At 52.9% G+C, this 19,108-nt stretch overlaps 1 protein-coding gene across 22 annotated transcripts; it reads right to left on the bottom strand.

Moving 5' to 3' along the window:
- Positions 1-899: 899 nt before the first annotated feature.
- Positions 900-19,011, bottom strand: mapta (microtubule-associated protein tau a). 22 transcript variants are annotated; one of them, XM_029841186.1, is made up of 18 exons: positions 18,909-19,011; positions 18,516-18,778; positions 12,793-12,952; positions 11,792-11,881; positions 11,407-11,490; positions 10,246-10,269; positions 8,594-9,277; positions 8,194-8,228; positions 7,906-8,052; positions 7,670-7,721; positions 7,106-7,356; positions 6,395-6,487; positions 5,749-5,841; positions 5,292-5,384; positions 4,186-4,267; positions 4,005-4,111; positions 3,349-3,499; positions 2,870-3,011 (listed from the first exon to the last, which is right to left on the bottom strand). In XM_029841186.1, the coding sequence occupies exons 3-18, from the start codon at positions 12,932-12,934 to the stop codon at positions 3,007-3,009; spliced, it is 2,133 nt and encodes a 710-aa protein (XP_029697046.1). In that variant the 5' UTR covers positions 12,935-12,952; positions 18,516-18,778; positions 18,909-19,011; the 3' UTR covers positions 2,870-3,006. The 22 variants fall into 22 exon arrangements, with proteins under 22 accessions (XP_029697038.1, XP_029697041.1, XP_029697056.1 ...); XM_029841178.1 differs by lacking the exons at positions 3,349-3,499; positions 18,909-19,011 and having other exon boundaries at positions 900-3,011; positions 18,516-18,770; XM_029841181.1 differs by lacking the exons at positions 3,349-3,499; positions 18,909-19,011 and having other exon boundaries at positions 900-3,011; positions 10,246-10,266; positions 18,516-18,770.
- Between the last annotated feature and the right edge of the window lie 97 nt (positions 19,012-19,108).

Raw genomic sequence — 19,108 nt, 5'->3', positions numbered from 1 at the left:
ATTATTGCGGACTTAATGATTCGTCTCATGGAATAAAATGCATTTAATAGAAAGTCAAGTTCTGCGGATAATTAGTTTAGTTTGGGAGTTTTGCAACAACGACAGCGTGGAAATGTTCTTTTTCATAATGTGGGCGGAGTCAAGTCGTTGAAGGTGACGGTTACTTCCGTAAACAAGTGACTTCGGCCTCGCGGCGGTGTTTCCGCGCCGCCGCAGTAACATCTTTTTTTTTTAAGAATTTATTTTCTGAAGGCTTCCTCGCTGCAGTGACGTCATATAACTTGTCATTTCGATGTAATATTGAAAATATTAAAATATATCGAAAACGGGTTCCGCAGCGATGATTACGATCACTTAAAATATTTTAAAAAATGTACGATCTGAAGCTGCGTAGCCTTGATGTTTTCCGCCGCTCGTGGCTCCAGCTCCGCGAGACAAACAAATGACTCCGCCCCCGCGGCGGTTTGTGGGCGTGGTTTGTAGAGTCCGCAGCAGTGAGGAGTGCGGTTTCCAACAAAGCGGTTGGGCGCCCTGGGGGCGTGGCTGACAGTTGACTTTTATTATCCCTGTTTTTTGGGGGACTTCTTGCTAACGTTAGAAAAGATCGAATGTAGTAATAATTAGCCGCGAAGATCAAAATGATCGGGTAATAAAAAACAAAATCCCGATATTCAAACAGTCCGACTAAAACCGTATTTTTAATGGAGAAAAGTGATTTTATCCAGAGATGTTTCAGGATAAAGCTAAAAGCTAGCATCAAGACTTTAGCATCGGCATTCAGGCTGGGTGGTGGCGGAAGTAGTGGCTCCATGTGTTAGGGGCCGAGGCTGTTCCTAACCCAGAAATCGCCACATAAGTGATGCACCCCAACGAACCCCCAAGCAAAGGTGCTACTCAGCATGGTGACTCAATAGCATTTATTTTCAAATACACATATACAGCAACAAGAATCATCATAAACCAGTTATCAATAAAATGCACAAGACCAAGACCAATCACATTTCCACAACTGTACAACATCAGAAGTAACTGAAAAGGTGGCGGTGAGTTTTGTTACCACAGAAACCTCTGACTTCCTCCTCCTCCCCCTCCATCCCCCAGCATCATGTCCATCCCACACATCCACACAGATGTGGTCAACTAGAAGAAAAGAACTTAGCATGCAGGTATGCAAGAACATCCTTCTTAAGTGGAGAAGACTATTTTACACACTCACGCAGCAGCAGGACCAGACATCTGCGACCTGCTCAGAACTAGAACCGAGCGCAGGAGAGCACAAACTGAGGGGAGGAAACAAAGCAGACGAGTGTGGCTTCATCAGGAGCTGCATGCAACAAGCTGCTTCACCTCTGCTCAAGGTGATCCAGGACCAGAAGCACTGATCAGTGAACATCGTGGTGGGAGGTTTTCAGAGAGGCTGGTTTGAGGGAAATGGGTCAGTTCGACTCCAGCCAGTTAAAACGAGGAAGATTAATACTTAACTAAATGGATAAAAGTGTGTGGACACCTCTGACTTTATTTTTTTGAATTAAAAAAAGCAAGATTTTGAAGCATTCATACTGTGTTGCGCTACATTTTTACTTCTATAAAGCGGACAGGCGCGATTCTCTGTTGTTGCAACAACTATTACAATTCAAACTTGATATATATTGTAAATTTATGGTGATTCCAAGGTTAAATCAGACAGCTGGTCACTACTCAGTCCGTCGCAACCAAGTATGGACTTCAAAGTTTTAATACTCTGCTAAAACGTGCTGAAATGAATCAAGAGAAACTATCTAGAAGGCTAAAAAACTACATTAACACCTGAAAACCCTTAGGAAAGACAATTTGGAGGAGGAGGAGGAGGAGGAGGAGACACTCAGGTGTCCACAAACTTTTGTCCATTAATGACAAGCTGACAGCCGCCTCCCAACAAATGTGCACATCACAGTTAATCAGCAACACAAAATCCTGGCCCATCCATCCATCATCCATCCATCCTCTTCATTCCTGTCGAGCGAATGTTTTTAACTTCTAATTTGAGATGACGTCAGGAGACCAGGCTCGTTAGCATTTTAGCATATTTTGCAGTGGCCTCTGGCTTGAAGCGTCAATCTTGCCTTAACCTGTTTAGCAGGTTAAGCACAGCATCACCCTCCTCTCTGAAGTTTGGCCATTTTAACTCCAAAAGTTAATTTTCTTCTTCAGAGCAGTAAAAAAAAAAAGAAAGAAAGAATAACACTGACAGCAGCAGGCACGATACAAATGTTTCGTCATATCAAATACATGTCATATATCCACAGAGTACGATTATAAAACTGTGCCCAACACGATCCAAACGTTTCTACGCTAGCGGTTATTTTAATCGGGGCTCCTCCCCTACGGTGGCCGGAGGTGCAGCGCAAGTCGAGACTACGCGAAACAAAAACAGCACTTTTTTTTTTCCCTTTCTGCAGTTTTCTTCCGTTTTCCTGACACCAGACACCAGAACGGCTCTTTTTCATATCGAGCTAAATCAGTGAAAGAAAACAAAGGCGGCGGTTGCTGATGTGACGGGAAACCGAATCTAAGACGATAATTAGTCGGATTAACGGGAGAATTTATACTCAGACTTACAAAAGGTAAAAATAAAGAGACCCCGGAGTGCGAACCAATGGGGTTGGCCTCTTTTTTATCTCGATAATTTATGCCTGGGACAGTTTTGAAGGTTAGTGAAGGGTAAACGGTGATGTAGCTAAAAAAGTCCAGTGAAATAACCAGGAAGGCATCACAACTCCTCTACAGGTGGTTGAGGTGGAGGCGGAGTCAGGGCAGCCGGGGTGGGAGGGGCTTCACAAGCCCTGCTTGGCCAGAGAGGCGGAGACTTGGTCGGCCAGCGTGGACAGCTGAGGGGAGTCGGCCATGTTGATGCTGCCGGAGGACGACACGGTGCTGAGCTGATGGGGGGAGTCTTCCAAAGAGACGATCTCGGCGCCGTGGTCGGTGCGGGCCTTGGCCGTCTCACGGAAGGTCAGTTTGTGGCTCTCAATCTGGGCACGGACCACAGGAGCAGGTTAGGGGAGATTACAGCGCCCCCTTCTGGAGGAACCGCGTAACTCTTGTAATTGAAATCATTTTTAATTTGATAAATGTGTTCCTGTTCTAATAAAGATGGCCTGTCGGTTTTATAATGTCACTAGAAGTGTTGCCCCGTTTGCCCTTCATACGTCCTTGATCAAGAAAAGAAGCATGAAAGCAGCTGAAACGAGTCAGCCTCCATCTTTAACTCCTAGAAAGTGCTGAACTCTAATAAATAATCAATTTTCAAACCTGGAATAAGATCACAAACGCGCGTTCGCGCTGCCGTTGGGGCGGACGGGTACTTACGGGAGTCCTCGATCTTTATGAGGGGGTTCGTCAAGATGGGGGTGATGGAAGCTGAGGGGACAGTCTGAGGTGACTGGGGGGGGGTGAGAGCGGGGGAGGGGAGAGAGGGGCTGTCTGAGGCGCTCCCCCCAGCTTCCTTCCCCTTCTCCCTCTACAGACGAGGGAAAACAACACGACATGGAACGAAAACACACGATGGCGTCAACAGAACTCAAAACAATGAGGGAAAACAAATCAATCAATAAATAAATAAACGATGGCAAACAGAAGATCCAAATCATAGATGAACGCTGAAGGAGGAGCGCTGAGGTCGCGGGATGTGGGGGGGGGGGGGCAAAATGAACGCACGAAACTACCGCAGACGTGGCCTTAACGTGTGATGCATTGTGGGTAAGGGGTCAAATCTGGGGTCACTAACTTCATTTCCTGCCTTTTTAAAAGATTTAAACGTAGAAACGTGTCTGCTGGGTAATGTTGGGAAGGATTTTATCTTTTAAGCCACCAGGAGGACACAGATGTACACTCTGCCTGGCAGGAAACACCCCTACAAAATAAGAGTCAGGAAACGGCCGCTGCCGTTGAGCAACAGGGGCGGATAGAGCTTTAGGAAGAGGTCGGGGTCAACCTAGGGGTCAACGCCGGTGCCACGGCCGTACCTTTTTCACTCCCCCTCCGGGAACGTGGGTGATGTTGCCCAGAGAGCCGACCTTGGACTGGGCTCTGAACTCCACCTTCTCGTTTTTGATCTCCACGTTTCCACCGCCTGGGGAGGAGCCGGGGTCAAAGGTGAGCGGGGAGCCAAACAAGAGCAGCAAAGAGACAATCGAGAGCAGGAACCTGGCTTATGGTGAATGTTGACTTTGGATCCGCATTTGGACGTCACGTTGCTCAGGTCGATCTTCTTGTGCACGATCTGGACCTGTGAACACAGGCGCGGGCGCGTTAGCGGGTGAGCGTGACGCTGCGGCGAGGTTTTCATGCAGCGACAGGCGAACTGATCCCACAGTCTGTTAGTCCCCGGGAAACGTTGGCAGAGGTTAAAGGAGGAAACCGAAGGGCAGAAAGGAGGCAGGTGGGGAGGTGTGAGCGTCATCGCGCCCGTCGCGGAGGGTGCCCTCATCCGTGACCTCATCCGTGACCTCATCTCGGCCTCCCCCGTCGCCGCCGACCGTCCGTCCACACAAAGCCGCTCAGTGGCGCCGGGGCTGAGGTCACCTCAGGGCCGCCAGGCGAGGACACACGCCCTTTGTTCCCGCTCAGAGTCCTCGATCCGTTCGCGTTTATCACTCCGACCAGCGGAAGGTTACAGATTCTAGATTTACTTTGTTACCTGAGATCAGTCGGAGGACAACAGGAAACCACACACGGGGTTCATGCAGGTTGTTTTAGGGGCCGGTTTGGGTGGTTTTGAACACGGATCACAAACTGACGCACAGGGTTAACAGATCTACCCAGCTTACGGTGGAGCGCGAGCATTGCGCAACGCCGACGCCATCCGTCCGCCACCAATTAGATTTCTTTATGGAACGTCTGTGACCCCGCCCCCTCCTGTCAATCATCCCAGCCTTTAAACTCTTCATTCAGAAGGCGTCTTTGTTCAGCTCTTTCGATACATAATACCTACATAGCAACCTAAATGGCCACGCCCACTGCTTCATTGACCTTTAGCATTGACCAGCGACCAGAGAAAACTAGAAAAGTGACGTCAAAGCGGCTAAAATTAGCCTAAATTTGGGTTACGCAGCAGTCCGACCCTGGAGCGCCCGGCGCTGCTCTGCTCTCCACCTTAAGCTGAAGGATAAAACTGTTAATGGAGGTGTTAACAGTGTCGGGAGCGTGGAGGCTTCACACAGGTGGGAGCTTGCGTGCACGCTCGCAACCTTCTCCGTCGTAAAGGTGCATTCAGGAGAATCCGCCACAGAGCGGGCTCCCGTGCTACTCACGTTTCCACCTCCGGGTACATGTTTTATATTATCTTTGGAGCCACAGCGAGACTGCACATTGCTCAAGTCCAGCTTCTTATCAAGAATTTGTACCTGGAAAGTTGATACGTGAGGAAAGAAGACCGTTACCCTGCAGAAGCAACAGCTGCAAACCAGGAGAGAAACGTCAGGGACTCCAGGGCTCCGAGGGAGCGAGAGGAGGGCAGGAGAAAACGGCTGATTCAGGCGTTTTTGGAGGAGCCAAAAGCCCGACAGCAGCGACAGGAAGTCAGCTGTGTGACAGCAAATGATGCTGCGAGCACTAAAATCAAATGGCATTTTTAGAAAGGGCTCATTAAACCGTGCGCTGATCCGTTGTCTTAAAGGGGCGGGAAGGGTTGATCAGCTGTAGTGCAACCAACCACTAGGGGGCAAAAGCAGTTATTCCTCAATAAAAGGGTGTAAAGTGAGTCCTCACCTTGCCTCCACCAGGCGTGTGTTTCAAGTTGTCTTTAGAGCCACAGCGAGCCTGGATGTTGGAAAAGTCCACCTTCTTGTCCAGGATCTGGACCTGCAGGGTGCGAGACAGAAGAGAGGAAAAGGTCTTCAGGAAGGACAAGGAGAGGCGGCGGAGGAGGGGGGAGCCCAAAGGGAGGAGGACAGGTCTTCTCGTGTATCATTAGAGCTGCCATCCATACAGACATCGCTGAACTAATCAGATTTTACTTTGGTGCAATCAGATTAGTTGCTAATCAGATTGTCCTTTCCAGAAAAGAACTGATGGAAACACACCAGAGCTCCTGACATCTTCTGAATCTAAGTCCATTTAACGTTAATATTTTCTGTTGGACGTATCACAAGCGTCGGCACGTTTCCCCCTGCGCGTGTTGTCCTACTAAGAGCTTTACAGATGCCAGCTTTAATGCATCAGAGCTTCTGCTCTGGACAAACACCTAAGAAGTCATTTGAAAGAACGCCTGGGAGTGTGCAGGGATCCATCTGGTGACCACCTAGTTCACCACAGACCAGAGGACCAGCTTCCTTCAGCAACAGGTCGGTTTGGATGATCATAACTGCAGAGATACTCAAGAGTCGGGTGTTGAGTTCATCCCTCAGTAACTCACATTGCCTCCCCCGGGTACATGTTTGATATTGCCCTTGGAGCCACACTTTGACTGGACATTACTAAAATCCACCTTCTGATCAAGGAGTTGTACCTGGAAAAGTGAAAATGTCAACTTTTAGAGTTTGATCGTCGCTTTGATAGAAGCAGACGGTCTAATCAGGAGTGGAAGGACTTTATCATGTTTGTGGGGGGGGGGGGGGGGACGAGCAGCTGGGGGCATATTTACAGGATGGAGGTCAGGATTAATTAATGACAAGGAGGAAAGCCCACAAGGCGCCCCCTGCTGGCTGGCACAGGCGACACACCTTCCTTCTCCTGATTAGACTGCCTGGTCAGAGGTTCACGTCACCACATGCACGTGGAGAAGGAAACCATGCAGAAATCCCCCCTCCCCCCCCCCCCCCCCCCCTCATGGCTGCGCTTATTTCACTTTGATCCAAAATTATCACAAAACAAGAGACGCGTGACGGCGTCACAATTAGACCAAAGACGTCTAAACTGGGCGCCGACACATCAGACCGCAGACTGGAGATTTACGTCAACGCAGGTGTTATTAAATTTAGTGGGGGAACCAAGAACCCCCCCCCCCCCACCCAGTAAATCTCTCTCTGTTTTTGCCATGCTAACAGCATGAGAACTGTTAGCATTCAGAAGATATAAACCTCCAATCTACAAGTTCTAATCCAGGCCTGGAGTCAGAGTCGGGTACCTTTCCACCTCCGGGCTGGTGCTTTATGTTCTCTGTGGACCCGATCTTTGACCGGATGTTCTTCAGGTCCGGCATGGGTGCCGCCGCGGCCAGCGGGGCCCGGGGGCTCTTCAGAGAACCCGGGGATTTGGGCGAGGAGCGCACAACCGCCACCTTCTTCACTTTGTTGACCTCGGCCCCAGCCTTCCCAGTGGGAGTCTGGCTGGAGGGGGACTTGGGGGTCCCGGGGCTGCTCTGTCCACTGTGTTCACCTGAAACGGGTCGGAGACGCCGCAGTGTAAAAAGCATGAAGCCCGGTCACAGCGGGTGGGTCAACAACACAGGTGGAGACAAAACAAACAAAGCTGGTTTGATCCGGTCTGGATCCAGACGGCTCAAACGGCGGTTAAGCCGGACGTAAAGAGCGCTCTAGTTATCGGTGCTCGGCTCTCTTCTTTTTACCTTTCTCGTTTTTGGGACTGGGGGGTTTCTTGGCGCTAGCTGGTCAAGCTCAAACGGCTCCTGACAGAGGACGAGCAAATGGAACGAGCAGAAACACAAAGAGGGAAACTCCCGGGTCCGTACCTGTCTGAGCTGGAGCTCTGGCTTTGGCGCCGGCCGGCGGGGCCTTCGGAGCCTGCGGAGCGACAACACAAGGTTAAAGGTCACCGGTTTCAGCGGAGGAAGTGACATCACCGCAAGGAAAAGAAGAACAAAGTGGAGTCGGTGATGAAGGGATGATTTGATGAATGAAAATCTGGGATGGGTTCACACTTCAGGTCCAGCCTGAGCTCAGTTCTGCTCCAAAGACCCGGACTTACTCCAGGCTGCCGGGGCCCCGGGCTGCTGGTTTTAACTGGGATGGAGCTGGGCCCGTTCCGGGAGGAGGCGGGCGTCGGCGTGCTGCCGCCCCTGGGGACTGAGGATGCTCTTTTAAGGGAGGAAGCTGGCTCGGTGGCACTGGGAGTCTTTTTACATGAAACGGGAAAAATGAATACAAAGCAAACAATCGGATGACAAAAAAATGATGGAAACAAAAGGATTCGGCAAATGATGGAGTGAATGCAAACACAGGGGTGGGGGGGGGGGCGCCTTTAAAGACCACCTACCTTATCTGCAGAGCCGTTGTCCATCTTAGCTGGAGCTGCAGGAAAGAGGAAACCACAAACTTTATGCGGATTTCTGGACCCATCGATTCTCCTTTCAGTGCTCTTTAGTGAGAAAGGTGCCAGGTGAGTGCCCAACCCCCCCCCCCCCCCCCCCCAACACACACACACACATGTCTCTCGGTGATGCAGCATGCACTGGTGAGGCGGGGGGCTGCATAACCAGCGGTGAGGCAAAGATGGAAACCAAAAGCTGGAGTGGGGAGGGAGGACAACAAGCTCCTCCTCGGGTCGTTCCCTCCGGAGGCAGAATTTGGAGGGAGAGTGCAGCAGAACTCGGGCAGAAGCTGCGTTTAAACGAAATTAGTGGCGGGAGTTAGCGGAGGAGGACTCGGGGACAGACCTTTGAGGACGGGGACCAGAGACTTCCTGCTCAGAGAGCTCTGAGGGCTCCCCTTCTGGAGCTCGGAGGTCTGAACCGCGGCGCTCGGCGTGCCCGAGTCATCCCGAATGTGGGGCTGTGAGCGGCTGCCTGTCTGTGAGGGCGACTCAACGCCGCCGCCTTCGGCCGCCGCCCCAGACGGCGCCGGGGCGGGAGGCCCGTCCCTCTCGGAACCCTTCCCTTCGGAACCCTTCCCTTCGGCCTCTGCGTGGGGAACATCTGGCGGAGAGTCCGAGCTGCCGGTGAAGGCGGAGGCCGCCGCCGCCGCCGCCGCCTCTGCCGGGTTCACCCAGGAGCTTCTGTCATCGACCCGCGTCAGGTCCTCCAGAGCGGCGCTCCGGACCAGAGCCTGGTTGCTCATCTCCGCCGCGGACTCGGAGGCGTCCAGGCTGATGGCCCTCTGAGAGTCCGCCGGCCCGGCCCACTCAGGGCTCCCCCTGCTGGCCACTTCTTCCTGCCTCATGTTGGAGCTGGAGCTGAGGTCCTCAGAGGCCCACGAGGAGTCGTTCAGCCTTTTCCCACATTCCTCCACCCCCTCACTTCCTGGGTCCAGGGAGCAGGACGCTCCCATGGAGTCAACGTCCTCCGGGGCGGCGCCATTTTCAGCAGGCTCGGACTCGCCGCCTGCCCCTCCAGCAGGCTTCTCTAATTATTTTGGAAAGCATGATTAATGAGGACATTCACAGCACTTGTTCTCCGTCTCCCCGTTTAAAGGAAAGAAACAGGATAAATAACTGGAATGTCCATGAGAAAAGAAAGAAAAAAGATGGAAAAGGACATCGAATGCATCACACAGGGGAGACAAACGACACGTGATGCATTCAGTGAACACCGACACACCGACACCAGGCCGCTGGATCCAGAATCTAAATCAATCAAACTCAGATCAGCTGGTCCCCCCCCCCCCAACCCAAAGACGGAAGCGCCCATTTTGTAGTCGTTGAATTCAGTTTCTTCCGCGTACGAAGTCTGGTCGCCAGGAGCTTTAAATGTTTCTGGGGAGTTTTCTTCGGATGCTTCGGCTCCAGACCGTGGAGGAAATTCAATCTTCTGCCGTCTCCAACCTTTAAAATAGGTCTGCACAGACAGGGGGGGGGGGGGGGGGGCAGAAGCCCCACGTTGGCACCATCAGAGGCTTCTCTGAAGTCCTCTTTAGTTCCTGGGGCTGAACTCTGCAGAGGCCCATCTGCAGCAGTCGTGGGTGTGGTGGGGGCCTCCCCCCCCCCCTCCTTCCCTCCCTCCCTCGTCTCCTTCCGGTGGAGCGTCGCTCCACGAGTCGCAAATTGAGTTCCATTTTTCACTAATGGACGAGAGGCACGATAGAGCGGTAGCTTTGGGTTTGGCCCCCCCCCCCGCCAAAATAAGGCGTGTGGCCTCCGGAGCAGCTCTGGTGGGTCAGCTGACCACTGGTGGCGTCGCCACGATCGTAGCGAAGCATTTAGCAGCTACTAGAGCGACTATCGATCCCCAGGACCGAAGCTTCCTGAACTGATGCATAAATAATTCAGCTTATATATAAATCATGACATTTGATGCCTCTCGGTGTATAAATCAGACGTTATTAGCTGCAGCTCCCCCCTCTCAGGGGGTTATTCCACATCCTGAGTGCTCACCTGTGGACGCGGCTCCTCCCGCTGCTGGTTGGAACATGTGGAGACAGATTGAAAAGGTATTAGAACAGCGGCGGGAATCACTTCCTGCCATTCACGGCTGATTAATACACACACTCGCTGCAAAGGGAAATCAATGCAAAGCCCAGCGGCGGCGCGGCGGAAGCGTGAAAGATGTGGTCCGAACGCACAAGCGGCAGGGGGGGCAGGGTGGGGGGGGGGGCAGATTGGTTGTTTTTATCGTTATTCTGGCCCCATCTGCTCAACAGATCCCAGCGCTCTTAAATCTCACTGCGGTTTGGCTCAGGACGCCGCTCCGAAATAGCCAGGATGCAACCGGCTTTACGTTTTAGAGAAAGAGGCGCTCGAGCCTGCTTCACGTCACACACACACACACACACACACACACACACACACACACACCGAAAAATAAAGAAGAGGAGCGAAGCAGCGGGACAAGCACAAGAAAGAAGGCTGAGCGCTACTTTACATGCAGATCCTGCTTCCGTAATGGGAACAAAGAGGAATAAATCTGGAATATTTGGGGAACATTTTTGCGGCGAGTTCCTGGAGCCCACTGATGCCTCAGGTATGATTCAGCCAGCAGCATCTGCTTCCTGTCTCTGGCTCCTCAGTGGCATCTTTTCTTTTCATCAGTACCAAACTACAGTATTAAAAATAGCGTGTTGAGTTTATGCTATTTTTAAGCTGCCATTTGTCAAACCAGACAACAGGAAGTCGTTCCCAGTAACGCGGTAGAAACCACTAATGACCCCCCCCCCCAACGCTGTGTAAACTACGAGATACAACACGTTAACGCCTGTGTTGAGGCGTTTTTATCCACAGGAAAACCTGTTGACACTACCAACATGACATGTTTACACATGAAACACTGAAGCTAGCTAAGCTAACAGCGCCTGCGGTCACATCCCAAGCTAAGCTAACAGCGCCTGCGGTCACATTCCAAGCTAAGCTAACAGCACCTGTCACATCTGTCATCTTCATGTTCATCAAGAACAATAATGCAGGTTTTATTGCGGCACAACGCTGTTAGCTTGTAGCGTAGCGTCCCGCTCTACAGGTGCAGGTCATGTGATTCTGAATATGCCTTAAAGCGAGCGGAACAACTGAAACAAGCAGCAGGAAGCAGGACGGCCGGCGTACCCAGCGGCCCCTCCTCTTCGGCCGAGGCGCGTTCCACCTGCGGCGACTCGGCGCGGACGCCGCCTTTCTCTGCGGACGCCTCCGCTGCGGAATAAAGGTCAAAACAGAAGTCGTTCACCCCTGAATCCAAAGACGACACGTTTAGCTCAGTTTTGCTCAGTTTAGCTCTTCCATGTTGTAACTTTGCATTTAGCTTGATGTTGAAGCTGTAAACACGAGCAGCTGTCAGGCCCAGAGGAGGCGGATTAAACCAAGACGGGTTGGGGAGGAAACTGAATGAAACAAAGGTCAAACCAAATGTCTCTGACTGAAAAAAAAAAGGCCTTGGAAGGAAATGAAGCGGCGTGCTGGGGAGGGTTAAGCTGGCGAGCGCGGGCCGTCGTACCAGGTATCAGCTCGTCCTCGTGGCTGCTCTCTGCTCCAGAGAGGTCAGACACGGGTCTCCCATCGTTCCCGCCCAGCGCCGCTTCACCTTCTGTGAATTAAAGGTAAACTGCAGGTGAGCGGCGAGCCGGAGGTGTGAGGCGGTCGGTTTCCCCGGAGACCAGCGCTCGGCCGGGACTTGAACCACATCAAAACCACAATAACGTTCAAGGTTTTCTTCTCACCCTCGGCGCCCACACAGCTAGCTAAAGGCTACCCCGGTTGTTTCTACGGCGCTACATCGTCACGGTGATACTCACGTTGTGTTTTAGCCCGGGGAAATGGGATGTTTATCTCTGCAGGTGGACCTGACTCTGTGTCCCGCTTCCTGTTTGTGCACGAGATGATGGGAAATAGGGAGAAGGTCCGCACTAGCGAGGGCTGTAAACTGGGGAATGCTAAGCTACGTACTAATTGTACACATGGTGGACGGGGATCGGGAGGAGGAGACCCACTGTTAGCGTCTGTCGGGGGAGTTAAGTGTTTGTTGTGTTTGACAAACAAGACAACAACGCCGCCGTTTAGCACCGCCGCGTGAATCCGCCCCGTTCCAGAGTCCAACGGGATCAGGAGGGGCCTGACCCAGATGCCTGGATTACAGAGCTGCATCCGTTATGTAAAGCGGGATCAGAACGCCGCGCGGCCTCTTCTCCTCCCGCTCCACGCACGCCGCGGCCGCTTTCACAACGAACGAGGGCCAGCGAATCGATACAACGCTTCGTTTAATCCCAAAGTTCGGGTCCATTGCCTTCACAGAACCTTCGTCAACGCCATGGAAACGGCGGCTGAAACAAACAACTCATTCTAATCGGTAAACATTGCGCAACCCCTCCTGTTTAACAGCTGACTGAGTGAGAACCGCTGACATAACCACCGGCTAACGAGCGCCGCCGTCCCCGTTACGTCACCGCCTCCCGAACACTGAGGCCACGAGGTGACGCCGCATGATCCCGCGGCCCTGACCTTTCATCTTGGCGTCTCCGGGGCCCCTGTGTCCCATCTGGACGCCGTTCTCCTGGTGACGCTGGTCGTGGATGCTCATGTTGGCCACGGAGGCGCTCACGGCGTCTCCGGAGCCGTAGCTGTTGGACGCGTTGTAGTCCATCGCCGGTTGCAGGTCGGGCTGCGAATGGAGGACAGGACACGTCACATGACCGCCGCTCACATTTGATGACAAGTTACTAAAATTACACTTGAGTCTGTTTTAGGGATTAAATATAATGATGGCGTACCACAAACAGCCCCCGAGCCTGTGAAAAAGGGGTTATTTATACATGCTGACGGGGCGCCGGGCTTCAGGTTACAGCCGGACAGACAAAAATAGTCGCTTCTTCTGCACATGTGCGCACAAGGTGCACGTCAATAAACAACCAGCCGGCCCCAAGAGCTGGAGGATTTAGATTTTTGTTGACTTTTAACAGGGAAAAAGGTCAAAAACCAGGCAATAAGCAACAAAACAGACACAAAGCACGTCAGTATCTCCCCGTTTGCTCCGGCAAAATCCCAGAATTCTGTTTTTTAAGGATTCCCACCACTGACACTGAAGCAGGAAGTGCCTGTGAAGGTAAATTTGCTTGTTGCTTTTATTTTTTTTTGCCTGTTCTGTGGTGAAACACAGAACAGGCGGTCGGGGCGGAAATGTGAGCTGTAAATCTTGGCTAGCATAAACACTCAGGGGATTACAGCGCAGATTAAAGCAAAAGCCTCGATGAGATCAGCACTTTTGGGGGGTTTGAAGCAGAATTTTGGTAACCAGGACCATCACACACACACACACACACCCTGTACATATTGAGCTGCATTTATACATCTTATAACTTTTGTTTTCTGCCCTTTGCTGTGAGTAAAAGTTGGATAAATGATGACAAAAGAGCAACATAAAGACGTGTGTAAGGTAGGATGAGCTTATTACACTAAGAAGTGTTTTTATTTCCCCCCACTAGGTGCCATTAAATCTGACCCAAAGCCCTTTAAAAGCGAGCGATAAATAAATAATCAGGAAATATTTAGTCCACATTCTTTCTGTGGAGTCATGTTTGGATGCATCTTCATGCATTAAAGCACTTTCCTCTGGTATTTACATAAAGGAAACATGTGCCGACGCTCGTCACAGACGCCTCTTTACGAGCGTCGACGCCTGGGCCGTTGCCGTGGTTACTCCACCCTCATACGGACACTCTGAGCTCAGCTATGTGACCTTCTACCTTTTGTGCAGCTTCACATCTTCTGACCTTGGACGTTTTTTTAGGTCCAGACACAAGAGGCGTCGGACGTGCGTTCTGGAACTAAGAGCAACGCGTGAACGTCAAAAAAATACCATTATTTTGATATTAGGCACCAAAAAACGGCAGCTCCTGAATACTTTGACTCGGACCTTCAAACGTCACATCTCAGGTTAGCAACAGCCAGAGTTCGGCCGCCAGGACTTACAGCTGCAAATGCTAAAATTCGACTGACATCCTCTTAAGTTGACTTACACCAGCGGAGGCGTGAGGCCTTTTTCTGGCCTCTCTGAAGGCTTTTCTGGCCTCTCTGAAGGCTTTTCTGGCTTCTCTGAAGGCTTTTCGGGCCTCTCTGAAGGTTTTTCTGGCCTCTCTGAAGGCTTTTCGGGACTCTCTGAAGGCTTTTCTGGTCTCTCTGAAGGCTTTTCTGGCCTCTCTGAAGGCTTTTCTGGTCTCTCTGAAGGCTTTTCTGGTCTCTCTGAAGGCTTTTCTGGCTTCTCTGAAGGCTTTTCTGGCCTCTCTGAAGGCTTTTCTTGCCTCTCTGAAGGCTTTTCTTGTCTCTCTGAAGGCTTTTCTGGCCTCTCTGAAGGCTTTTCTGGCCTCTGAAGGCTTTTCTGGCCTCTCTGAAGGCTTTTCGGGCTTCTCTGAAGGCTTTTCTGGCCTCTCTGAAGGCTTTTCTGGCCTCTCTGAAGGCTTTTCTGGTCTCTCTGAAGGCATTTCTGGCCTCTCTGAAGGCTTTTCTGGCCTCTCTGAAGGCTTTTCTGGCCTCTCTGAAGGCTTTTCTGGCCTCTCGGAAGGCTTTTCAGCTTCTCTGAAGGCTTTTCTGGCCTCTCTGAAGGCTTTTCTGGCCTCTCTGAAGGCTTTTCGGCTTCTCTGAAGGCTTTTCTGGCCTCTCTGAAGGCTTTTCTGGCCTCTCTGAAGGCTTTTCTGGCCTCTCTGAAGGCTTTTCGGGCCTCTCTGAAGGCTTTTCTGGTTTCTCTGAAGGATTTTCTGGCCTCTCTGAAGGCTTTTCTGGCCTCTCTGAAGGCTTTTCTGGTTTCTCTGAAGGATTTTCTGGCCTCTCTGAAGGCTTTTCGGGCTTCTCTGAAGGCTTTTCGGGCCTCTCTGAAGGCTTTTCGGCTTCTCTGAAGGCTTTTCGGGCTTCTCTGAAGGCTTTTCTGGCCTCTCTGAAGGCTTTTCGGGCCTCTCTGAAGGCTTTTCTGGTTTCTCTGAAGGATTTTCTGGCCTCTCTGAAGGCTTTTCTGGCCTCTCTGAAGGCTTTTCTGGTTTCTCTGAAGGATTTTCTGGCCTCTCTGAAGGCTTTTCGGGCTTCTCTGAAGGCTTTTCGGGCTTCTCTGAAGGCTTTTCTGGCCTCTCTGAAGGCTTTTCTGGTTTCTCTGAAGGCTTTTCTGGCGCTGCAGCACAAGATCCCCATTATTAACGCTGCTCACAAAGCCCCGACCGGCCCTCGCTGGACTCCCAAAGGCTGGAAAAAGCCAGCGACCCTGAGCCTCATCACTGAGTCACCGGAACGATCAGACGTGTGAGCGGCCATTCACGGACGCACGCAGCCTGAGAGGAACACTGTTCGGGATCGGGGGTTGTTGACAATTACAGAAACCCCAGAGCCGCGCCAGCTCGGCCCTTTCAAAGTGGACAAAACTGCAGTTGGAGACGGGGACGCCCGTGCGTCCTTTAGAAACCCTCGTGAACAGTGGTCGCAAACAGCCCCGGGACAAACCCGCCATTGTGGCTTTACACATGACAGAATTCAAACAAGAGAGCGGCGGCCGTGCCAGCGCCGGCTCCGCATCCTGGACCCAAGGGCCGCGCGGGGACGCGCCCGTGACGGGCGGGTCACGTGACGCCGTACGCAAACGCGACAGCTGAGCGGCGGGATCGATCAATTCAGGTTCCAGCTGCTGCACCGAGCTCCGCGCTCGTGCTAACGTACACAGACGCCATCCGGTAGTCTGAGCGCACCTGGGCCTTCACGTGCGCTCGGTGTGAAACATTAACCAGTTATATCAGTTTAGGCTTGAGTCAACAAAGGGCTGAGAGGCTCCTTAATGTATGCTGATAAGCACGTCAGAGCAAATAAACTCCTCCTGCAGCGACCACACATCTGCAACCGCCACGTTGGCCACAGCTAGCTACTGGCGGCTGCCGCGCTACATTATCCCTGTGCAAAGACAGGTAGTAAGGACGTAAGTAAGGCCCTGCTAATATATTCCACGATGATCCAACTTCAGCGTTCGGTTTGGCCGCTCTACCGCCCGACAAATATTATTAATTGGCCACATTAGCTTAAGCTGGCTATCGTTTGTTAATACCAAAACACCTGGTAAAGCTAGCTTTTATCGGCTCCTCCCTACACGAGCAGCAGGCAGCAAACATCTGTCCCTATTAGCAGATTTGCACCGCGGCTTAACTAGCTGGCATCCGCCAGCGCCAACCAACCGTCACTATTGCTAACTCGTCCCATGTCGCTAAGCGTGACGCGGCGCCCGTGTGCATGTAGCTCAGCTGAGAGACGATGATGCTGCTCTCATGCCTGGTTGAGTCGGCATCTCTGACCTACTTTTCCCTCTTCGTTCCCTCTCTTTGTGCTCTCCTCCAGCCTCTGGCACAGTCTGGCTCTACCTTTCTCATGTGGGGCTGGGCCCTGCAATGAAGTGTGGGGGGGGGGGGTTCTGCGGTGCCCCTCATTGAATGCTGCAGGGGGAAGGATCCTGTGGGGGCAGACCGGCCCCTGGCCTCCTGCTCATCCAGCAGCCACAAGCACGTGTTTGCAGTAGCCGGGAGAGCCCATGGTCACATTTTCCACCTCTGGCTTCACACCTCCAGGATGTGAAGGAGCCTCAGGGGGGAGGGAGGGAGGGTGTGCGGTAAGGTAGCAGGGTGGGGTTCACACAGGACAAACACAGCAGGTCCGAGACACGCCTCGCATTTCTGAGGATGGCGTCCAAAGCGTGAGGATTCGGGTCGTTACTGCCGCCCTGTCGGATTCAGGCACGCAACGAGGCCGCTGGGTCGACCCGGAGAGATGCTAGCATCTACAATGATTGCAAAGTGCAGTTAAGCTAGGTATGCTGGGAATGTTGGGCCCTCTCTCTGCACTGGTTTGATGCCCCCGCACTTGGAATACAAGCAAGACCCCCCCCAACAATAGAAGTATGGATTCTTTCTGCCAGCAAACATCCAGGACTTGTGGGAAATTACAGTCAATCCCACAAATATGAGTGTTCTGTTTATGTTGGTGCACTGTGTGTGTGTGTGTGTGTGTGTGTGTGTGCGCGCGCAGGTCGACCTTCAGCTCCTGCCAGAGCGCTGCAGAAATGTGCCTGTCTGTCAAGCGAAGCCTCCCCAGGTCAGAGGAGTCACCCCCCTCCTGCTCCTCTTCCACAGGCCACAGCAGCAGGACAGAGGCGGACCGGCGGCCCGCCAACCGGCGCGCACGCGGACACGCGAGCGGCGCGTTAAGCGCCTTTGTTTTCATGTTGTTCGCAGATCGGTGAAAGGCTTCGCGCGCACCTTCTGTGGGGCAGATCTGACCCGGGCGGATTAGCCGCCAGCGCATATGTGTCCGATAAGAGGAGCGGCCGCTGGAGGGGCGGATGAAAATGGGCCTGGCACCAGCGCACGGCGCCGCATCATCCCGAGCCTCCCGAACCCGCCGCCTAAATCCCGCAAGAATGGCAACGCGCACGCAAAACGACATCTGCGTTGTGTTGCGCGAAGGATGCGACGCTGGAGACCGTTTGGGCCCTCGGATGATCCAGAATAACAGGAGGGGAGGAGAAGGGAGTCGCCAGAGGCTCCAGGGGCGCGCTCGGATCCCAATACTGACACAAGTGGCGAGCGCGACGTGGACGGCAAACGCATAAACCCGCGTTATTGTCCTCCCGGGAGCCTTTAATAATGAGATTAGAGATATGATGCGGGATTAGGGGCGCGACGTCGCGCATGTCGAGAACAATCAGGAGAGGAGAGGAGGAGAGGAGAGGAGAGAGGGAGCTGCCGGAGGATGGAGGCCATTTGGGTTTTTAGGCGGCCGAAATGTGCGCGAACGCGCGGCGTCGCTGCCGTTTGCGGGGAGGTGACGGCTCCTCCGGCGCCGGAGCGCAGATGGCTGCAACAAAAACGCCTTTCTGCCTTCAGCGGAGGAAGATGGAGACCGCGCGCACGCAAATCGCTGCCGTGCGCGACACAATGGTCAGCGGAGGACGGTCGCTCGGCGGCGTTAGATGCCAGAAAACGATGCATTTGCGCCATGTGCGCGCTATTCCCATATGTAAAGGCACAGAGGCCCAACCTCTCCCACCTCATGCAGAAAAAATATCAAGTGACAAGAAGAAGAAATGCCGATGGACGATCGCGACGCCGCGGCCGGTCCGCGCGTCGGCCGCGGCGCGAGGGGTTCCGGCGCGTGTCCACCGGCCTCGGGGTCGTTGGGAAGCGAGAGAATGCGGGGTTTTTCCTTACCTGAGTGCGGACAGTGGTGTTGCCTTCTTCAGCGGCGGCGGTCGCTCACCGGGATCGCGCAGCTCCTCCTCGCAGTGCAGCCGTCGGCCGGAGGGGGGCGCTGCGGAGCGAGCGGCCGTCCGCGCGTCCAGAAATGCGACCTGTCTGCTTCCTGCGGCCGTCGCGCGCGCCTGAAGCCACACCAGAACATGTTTGCGCTTACGCAATGTGTTCCACACTTCACCCGAACCCCGCCGCACAATTAAACGCCCCCATCTCCGAATCTGTCGACAAAATTAAGCGCAGGTCGGCGACAACAACAACAACAACAATAAAGATCAGACGGCTGTTTTTCTGTTGCCCACAAAGAAATGGTCCCATTTCAGCATTTGCTGACTCAAATATCAGACTGACCATCTCCCTGAGCTGTAATCAACAGATTAATCAGTGATTAATCAGTGTGATTAGTCCTTGGTGGGTAGAGCCACAGCCAAGATGGGGAGGGAGATGTTCCGTAGCAGGCGATCCGTCTGGTGGATCCACACAAAGGTCGAGTGTTGGCACACAGAGCGGTGGGGGCTGTCGTGGGGTGGGGGGGGGGGGGGTAACAGTAG

The sequence above is a fragment of the Takifugu rubripes genome, chromosome 1, assembly GCF_901000725.2.
Source record: "Takifugu rubripes chromosome 1, fTakRub1.2, whole genome shotgun sequence".
Taxonomy (NCBI): Eukaryota; Metazoa; Chordata; class Actinopteri; order Tetraodontiformes; family Tetraodontidae; genus Takifugu; species Takifugu rubripes.
Note: the sequence above shows the minus strand (reverse complement) of the source record. Positions and strands in the feature narration are given on the sequence as shown.